This window comes from Stegostoma tigrinum, chromosome 12 (genome assembly GCF_030684315.1).
Source record: "Stegostoma tigrinum isolate sSteTig4 chromosome 12, sSteTig4.hap1, whole genome shotgun sequence".
Lineage (NCBI taxonomy): Eukaryota > Metazoa > Chordata > Chondrichthyes > Orectolobiformes > Stegostomatidae > Stegostoma > Stegostoma tigrinum.
The window spans coordinates 19,873,745-19,882,579 of record NC_081365.1 but is presented as its reverse complement, the minus strand read 5'-3'; the positions used below and the strand labels follow the sequence as shown (position 1 = coordinate 19,882,579).

General features: G+C 40.5%; 1 protein-coding gene across 1 annotated transcript; it reads right to left on the bottom strand.

The window, feature by feature from the left end:
* Positions 1 to 7,879: 7,879 nt before the first annotated feature.
* Positions 7,880 to 8,582, bottom strand: LOC125457012 (claudin-14-like). Its single transcript, XM_048540687.2, is given in 2 exon segments — positions 7,880 to 8,249; positions 8,251 to 8,582. Coding segments are annotated over 2 exon segments (702 nt in total).
* Between the last annotated feature and the right edge of the window lie 253 nt (positions 8,583 to 8,835).

Sequence of the window (8,835 nt, the reverse complement as noted above, 5' to 3'; positions counted from 1 at the left end):
CAGTGTGGAAACAGGCTCTGTGGCCCAACAAGTCCACACTGAACCTCAGAGCATCCTACCAAGACCCATCCCCCTATAACCCATCTAACCTACACATTCCTGAACACTACAGGCAATTTAGCATGGCCAATCCACCCAGCCTGCACATCTTTGGGCTGTGGGAGGAAACCAGAGCATCCGAAGGAAACCCACACAGACACGGGGAGAATGTGCAAACTCCACACAGACAGTCACCCGAGGCTGGAATCAAACCCAGGTTCTTGGTGCTGAGAGGCAGCAGTGCTAACCGCTGGGCTACTGAACCACCCCAAAAAACTGGAGCCCTCAATGTCTGAAGCTCCAGAGAAAATAGCCTCAGCCTATTCTGCCTCTCCTATAGCTCAAACTTTCCAACCCTGGCAACATCCTTGTAAATCTTTTCTGTCCCCTTTCAAGTTTTGCAACATCTTGCCTGTTGCAGGTTGTTCCTACTCCTCTCAACTGTTTGCCTACAGATTTGCTCTCCTGCCTCCCTTTGACTGTTTTGTGGTCTTTGTATTGTATTAGAAATACTATTTCTGCTGTTGTTCCCCAGTTCAATCTGTGTTAGCTTATTTGAATATGTTTCTGGCATATTATCCATGCTCACTGCTGTTATTGTGTTTTTTATAACCAATATTGCAACTACCTCTCACTATCTCTGTAAACCCTGCAACCAGAAAGGGAGATTGATTTTGATTAGTTGGCTGGATGGCTGGTTTGCAAAGCAGTGAGATGCCAACAGTGTGGGTTTAATACCCACACTGGCTGAGGTCACTACAAAGGACACTCCTTCTCAACCTCTCCCCTCGCCAGAGGAGTGATGGAAATCAGGCTAAATCACCACCAGTCGTCACTCTCTAATGAGAGAGCAGCCCTGTGGCCTGGTAAGACCATGGCAACTTAACTTGAACCACGTAGGTTGAGCTGCCATTCCTATCCTTCTTTAAGTCAAGTTTCAGGAATAACTATGATGTCAGTGTTCATTTTGTGCCTTCACCTTTTTCACCAGACTCCTTGCATTGAAGTATATACAATTAATCACTCACAACTGCTTTGCTGGCTTCTTGATTCCTCTGAATTGCAGACTAACTTTTTGAGTTCATTTTCTGCCTTCTACTTCCAGTTGTGCTCTTCTTCACTGTAGCTGCCTGCCAACCTATCTTAACCTCTCCTTGGCAGTACAAGAAATCTTCCTATGCTGTTGCTGGTCATGACCTGTTGAACTACAATGATCCAGATTGTATAGGCCCTGCTTTCCCCCGAATTTGTTCTAATGTAATAGAAATCTAAAGCCTCCACCATATACCATCTCTCCAATGTACTTTCCTCCTCTTTCCATACTCAATAGCATATAGGGCCTGAAGAATTCGAAGTAATTACTACTTTTGAGGGCCTACTTTTTAACTTAGCCCTAGCTCCCTGAGAACAACCATGGATCCACTTCCCTTTTCCTACTTGTGTTATTGGTACCAATATGGATTATGAAATTTTTCATTTCACTGATACCCATCTTCCTCCCTCCAGAGTATTCTGCAGCTGCTCAGTGACACCCTTGACCCTAAATTCAAGGAGGCAACACACCATACTGGAGCCTTATTGACTATCTCAAGATTATTGCTAGCTTGTCCTTCCTTGATTCCCCCTTGTCACTTGAGTTGATTCTTAAAGGTCCTTTCAAATGAACAAGGAAGTTACCTAGCTGTATCCAACCACTATAGACATTCACAAGAAATCATTGACTGAAACACCAGACATTGCTGCAGGAATTGTCCAAAGCAGTGTTCTTGGCTTTAGTTGCTTTAGCAGTGGCTTTTCCTCCAACATAAGGTCAGAAGGGGATATTAAGCAGTGATTGCTCAGTATTCTGTTCCACTTCCAGCTCCTTAGATAATAAAGCAATTTATGATTTAGGCAATGTTCAGCTTTGTGATGCAATGTGGCAAGTGAGATAACCAATAGGCAGACAATGATCATCTCCAACAGGAAACAATATCGCCATCATCCCTCCACATATTGGCAAATCCCTCAGTAGCAACCTACTCTGGATGAAAATTGGCTAGAAAGAAAGTTGAGCCAGACATTTAAATATGTGACAACATGGTCAGAAGCTGGGCATTCTTAAATAAATGACTCACCAACTGACTCCCCAAAATCTATAATATGGAATGTGATGATATAAAAGTAAAGGTGTTCAATATCATTCAAAGAAGAAAGCAGCACTTTTGATTGATATTCTGACAACCACCTAAAAAGAAATATAGTAAAAAGCAAACTATAAATGCTGGAAGTAGGAACTAAAAACAGAAATTGCTGGGAAAACTCAGCAGGTCTGGCTGCATCCATGAAGGAAAGTAGAATTAATGTTTTTGGTCTAGTGACCCCTCTTCTGAACTTAAAGAATTATTTCCTGTGCCATTGACACAATTGGCTACATAGCTCACCATGTACAAGATGCACTGCAGCAAATCTTCGCAGTTTCTTCCGAGCCCAGGTACTCCAAGGCAGCAGGGAACATCATCACTAGCATGTTCCTCTCCAAATCACACACAACCCTGGCTTTTAAAAATGTTAATGTTCTTCCTGTGCCACAGGGGCAAAATCCTGTGACTTCCTCACTAGCAGTGTTTGTTCCTTTACCAGATGGACTGCTGTGTTTCAGGGAGATGGCTCGCCACTTTCTTTTCAAGGGGGATAAATACTGGAATTGACAATGATGCCCAAATCCTGTAAATGAATGGTAAAATAATCACTACACCCACACATAGAGGCTGGACAATTTGACTAGGGGCCAGAAAGCAGCCAGCCTGGAGACAAAGTCTTTGAAAAGACAAACATCCAATCAGACAGCAGACAATAACATGTTTATTTATTTAGAGAAAAAAAAACTTCCATCAATTGAAGCATTTATTTTTAACTGAGTGAAGAAATGATTATGTTAAATATCAAAATATCAAATCTTTAAAATTTGACAAGGATAAACCCGGAATGTAACAATGGTGTCAAATGCAAACTTAGTCCACAGCAAACAAACTTCCCATTTCATTTCTCAATCTTAAATTTCCAGACACAAAAATAAAGGCTGCAGAGAAGGAAGACAGTATGTTGCACCAAGTCCCTGACATTTATTCAGAGATAGTAAGAGCTGCCGATGGGGTCCCAACTCAAAACATCAACTTCCCAGCTCCTCTGATGCTGCGTGGCCCGCTGTGCCCCTCCAGCTCCACACTATGTTATTCCTGACATTTACTGTTGCTTACAGCATCACTTCAGACAGGATCCTTGAGAACACTTGACGTGACAAGTTTACACCTTGACAACACTGAGAATGAGGAATGTGGTTTGGTTTCAGGGATCAATGCAGAGGTATGAGAGTTGTGGGAGCTGTCCTTTCACAGAAAGGACCATCTTGACGAGTGTGATCAATTGCCAAAGGATTGTTTGGAAAGGCACAACAAGACAAAGATGTTTTTAGCTGGTAAGTTACATGGAAAAGCAGTACATGCTGAATTTCCTGAGTGCATTGTTGATATTGTGTGGAGACCTGCAGCTTCTGAAGGTCCATCTATGTGGTAGCTACTTGCAAGCTGTAGACATGTGGAAATGCAGCCAAAAAACAGGACAGGTTAAAAGGAATAGTCATAGAAAACTGGTCACAGAGGAGACTGTAGGTAGCAGGGGCAACCTGCAGTTCTGACCTCCCGGGGAGAAAAACAGACGAAACAGTGTCATGTCATTTATTTAAATGCAGAAAGGAGGAAAATTGTTGGGAGGAAATAAAACAAAATGGTGAATCGTTTTTCAAAACTTAACAGTCAGTTAGAAAGATGGTTTGGAATGAAAGCAGAATCCTGGAGCTGTGAGAATACCTGAATAACGCAGTTAGAGATTAGGAAGGGGCAGAGAACAATTTTGGGGTGTATGAAAGGACATGAGTAGGGGTTTGGAATTAGATTAGAAGGGAATGAGGGAGTGGAGAGGGTCTTACACTCGATTACTCAACCTAGCAGACATCCCAATGAAAGGAAGTGGGCCTTGTAACCTCGTTGCTCCTCCACTGCTCCATTATTAAAGTAACGTGGGCCTGCTCTGCCAGGCAGAAAAACGATGGGCCGACTGGTGAATCTCAATCTGGGTCCAGGTTCTTGTTACAAACTATTCCTTATATTCCTGCAATAATGATGAGTTGACCCTTCAAAGACTGTCTGCTATGCACTCACATGTACTCGTCACTTCAAACAACATCTGTGCCCCAAAGGGAATGTGTTTCAAATGGCTCTTTATCGGCTTCTTAATTATAGAGTTAAAGATAGAGTTATAGATCACACAGCATGTAAACAGACCCTTTAGTCCCTCTTGTCCATGCCAACTAGCTGTTCCAAACTAACCTAGTCTCACTTACCTGCATTTGGCCCGTATCCCTCCAAATCTTTTGCAGTCATGTGCCCATCTAAATATCTTTGAAATGTTGTCACTGAATCTGCATCTACCAATTCCTTTGGCAGTTAATTCTCCGTACAAACCAGTCACGAAGTGGCAAACCTGCCCTCAAGGTCCTTTTTAAATGTTTCTCCTCTCATCTTAAAAATATGCCCCTTTGTTTTGGGAAAAGACCCTCAGGAAAAGACCTTGGCTGTTCACCCTATCTACACCCCTCGTGATTTTATAAATCTCAATGTGGCCACTCCTCAACCTCATATGCTCCTATCCAGCCCGTCCTTATAATTCAAACCTTCCAATCCAGGCAACATCTTGATAAATCTTACATGAACTGTCTCAATTTAATAACATCCTTCCTGTAACAGGGCGACCAGAGTTGTACACAGTACTGCATAGGTCCTGTACAACCCTGACATCACATCCCAATTCATATTCAGTGGTCTAAACAATAAGGCGAGCATGCCAAATGCATTCTTAACCAGCCTGCCCACTTGTGACGCAACTTTTAAAGAACTATGTACCTGAACCCCTAGGTCTGTCTGTTCGACAATGCCAATAGAATTTATGTTTCATCAGTGGGGAATCTTGACCTTACCAGCAGCGTATCCTGGAAAATCTGGAGTGAGGTGGAATGTTGTTGGCGTACAACCCTGTTATCTCATTTCCATACTTTCCGTGACTGCACCTCCAGGCCCTTTCTAACAGCAAAGGAAAGCAATGGCCCCAAGTTTCATCCCCATGTCAGGCATGAAATGGTGGAAAGAAACAGAAAAAACTTACATACATGAGCTTTATAAATAGTTGCCTGCACATCACATTTTTTGATCTGGTGTTGGGGATGTTGTGTTATAAGACTGTGAGTTGGGCTGGGTGTTACGAAGTTCTGTAGAGTGTGTGGTTCCTTCAAGAGATAAAGTGCTTTTCTAAGCCTAAGGGATTTATTTCTGAAAAAAAGTGTCTGCATGTAGCTGAAAATGTACAGGCAGTTCTGAAATTGAAACGTGTATCAATTATACGTGTAATTGGAAATGTTAGGCTTGTTGTGATGTTTTGGCACCTAGCTAGAATCAGCCGATTAATTTAAACCAAGCACTTAGTGAGTAAAAGTCAATGGAATGTAAATCTGATGGTTTGGACAAGCTCAGATCAATGCTATTGTAAGAAAATGGATATGTCATCCAAGGTATCTAAGTAAAGGGTTTTGAAAATCAATGTGAGAGCGATCTACCATCTAAGAAACAGGCACCTAGATGTCACAAGAAATCACTTAGCTCTCTGAGAAAGCACCATCTTATCTGTAGAAGATAGCATGGCACTTCTAATTAAGGGTCTTCACAGAGAAAACATTCCTGGCAGCAGGATCAGCAGAAGAAAGACATTTATGACTTGAGAGACAACGTAGAGACAATTGAGAGCATTCGGGAAGACACATTCTGTGTGGACTTTGAAAGACAAAGTTTTAATTTTTTTCTTTCTCACTACTTGGGTTATATAAGTGGGTCTTGTGTTATTGCTATAGCATACCAGTAGAATCTTGTTCAGTTAGGGAATAATTAGGAGTTAGGTGAGATTTGTTTGGTTTGTTAGTAGTTCAGTTAATTTGTACACAGTAAGGGTTAAATAATGAATTGTTACTTGTTACTCATAAAGTGAATATCAGGGATTTCCTTTCATTTAACCTTCCCTTCTCCATAACATTGGCTAACTTGGGAAGAAATGAGGAATTTTCCAATTTATGGGGAAAGGTGGGCAGAAAGCCTACTTTTGCACTTCAGCACCATGGTTAAAGATTAAATTATAGCATAAAACATTCTTCCAGCCCTCACTCTTCCCTTACACCACCTCTTTCTTCCCTCATTCCCCTCACCTCCACACAATCCTAATGTTCCATCAAAGCCAATCCATGCCACCAAAGTACCCCTACCCACTTCCCACAACCCCTCATACTGCCTAAATCAACTAATAGTCTACTTTGACCAACCATGCTTCCCCCATTTATCTATCATACTACTCACCTAATATTTACATGTACCAATGCATACTGGAGGAAAAATAATATGCTCTACTTAAAATGCTTAATTACAGATTATTCTATTGGGAAAAGGGCTCTCAGTCATAAAAACAAATTTTGACAGATCTTGACATATCTTGACTTGTTACACTTCTTGACAGGTTGACACTTCTTGAAACTTCTTGACAAGTTTGACAGATCCAGGCACCATTTATGCTCAATCTTCACCACATTAATAACCTCATGGGCATCGATTTCCTCTCTTTTTAGTTGGAAGCAGTAATTCAATGATAATATCACCAGACTAGAGAGACAAGTAACCCCAAAGCACCAGACTTATGTTTTGGGGACATGTATTCAAATCCTGCCATGGTATTTAATATAGTTTATGAAAAATTCTGGAATCATTGAAGAAATATTTGATGCTGTTTTGTGATGGTTAAACAATGGGCTGACAGACCTCCTTGATATTTATTTCGTGATCTTGACAGAAAGTAGACACAAATTCATTCTCATTTAGTTAAATTTTCCCTTTAAACCAGCCACCTGACCTCTCTTAATCGTCATCTCTAAAAGTTGTAGCTAACTTCGTTTTTGTTTGGATGCTCACGTGTACTTGTGAGTCCAGAGAAATGAGATATAAATATCACTATGCTCATAAAGTATCGTCATTCATTGTTAAATGAAACAAGGGGCAAAACTTAGGGCGTCTCAAATTCTAATGACTTGCTTGGAAAGCAAAGTATTACAAAAGCAAGCTCAGAAATTGGTATGCGACCTATGAAAAGCCACCTGACAAAACTAACATGCTTAAGGTTACAAGATTCTTTTTGATACCAGTCCAGTTTCATAAGACTTTGGATTTAAATTATTATCCTTCAAACCTGATTTTTTTTAACCAGACAGTGTTGAACTTCCAACAACGCATTTTCTACTGGAGAATAACACAGTGAGGAGCTGGAATAACACAGCAGGTCAGGCAGCATCAGAGGCAGCATCTATTGTAGACTGTTGCACAGATTTTGCACAGAATTTATTTTTACATGAATAATGTATGCAGGGACTCTAAAGCCTCTTAAGTTAATAAGTGATTACATATTAACACTTAGTTTTTAAAATCTGTATAGAAAAGCATCACATTTCCCAATAGCCTGGTACAAATAAGACTTCATTCCCTGTAATTTAGGATTCATTTTGAGCATTTAAGTGCAAAGATCCAAATGAGCACATTGTCCACAAAAAGACAAATTTACAGTATACTGAAATGTACATTTTTTACACAAAGTAAATTCTTCACAAAACGTACTGCTAAATGAAGCTGCTGAGTTCTTCCATTGATCTAGAACGCTCCTGTACATGTTTTATTTCTAACAAAGAAAAGTTTAAATTCAAGTCCCTCTTTGCAACATTTCAGACATAATCTTGTAAACGGTAACTGCTATGTGAGGCTGATGCTTGAGAAATTGTGTTGCCCTTATAAACAATCGGTAGCCTATACTCAGTTGCAGGCTGTGAAAATGAAGGCTGTTGTTCATTACGCCTACTATTCCTTTGCTGAGGACTGGGCAGACAAAGCAAAACCCCTCCAATAAGTGTCACACTCATTGCCACAAAGCCAATGTATAAAGCTTCTCCCATTTCATATTTGATTCTGGATGGATTCATTGGGTCGTAGAAGTCTCGAATTAAGTCATTTGTTGACCATGACACTGGAATGAGACACATGATACCAGCAAGGATATAGTATATTCCTCCAGTTATGGCAATGTTATTTTTGAAGAGGATCCTTGAAGCACATGGTGCATTTCATACCCATGACAGAAAAGAAAGTGGCTAAAACAGAAAGCAAACAGGAAATTACCATCATGGCACGAGCTGCCTGCAGGTGTGGAGGCAACGCCAGCTGTGAACAATAGACTTGACATTGGTAGATGCCAGTACTTTGCCAGACACATTCCATCCAAAGTCCCTTTGTGAATTCCATAGCCGTGATGATATCAGCACCCATGTGTGCTATTCTGCACCAATGTGGTAGGATAGTGGTGATCAATGTTCCAAATAGGCCAAGGAGGCCCAGAGAAAACCCAATGATCTGAATTCCCATGTGAGCCATTTTGCTTCTTTGTCTATAGTTATTAGATATAACAGCAGCACCAGTTTTCCTGCGAATGCACTCTCTTCTCGTAAAACCTGTTAACAATAATGAAATATTAAAAGTTACCGAGTGTATCTTATCAAGATTTATGCAAGTGAATATTGCTCATTTGCTTATTAATTTGTGAGTGAGGTAGCAAGGAAACATTACATCTGAATGCACGCATTGTTTTAAGAAAAATCTCTTATAAGTGGATTTGTAAACAGTAGTA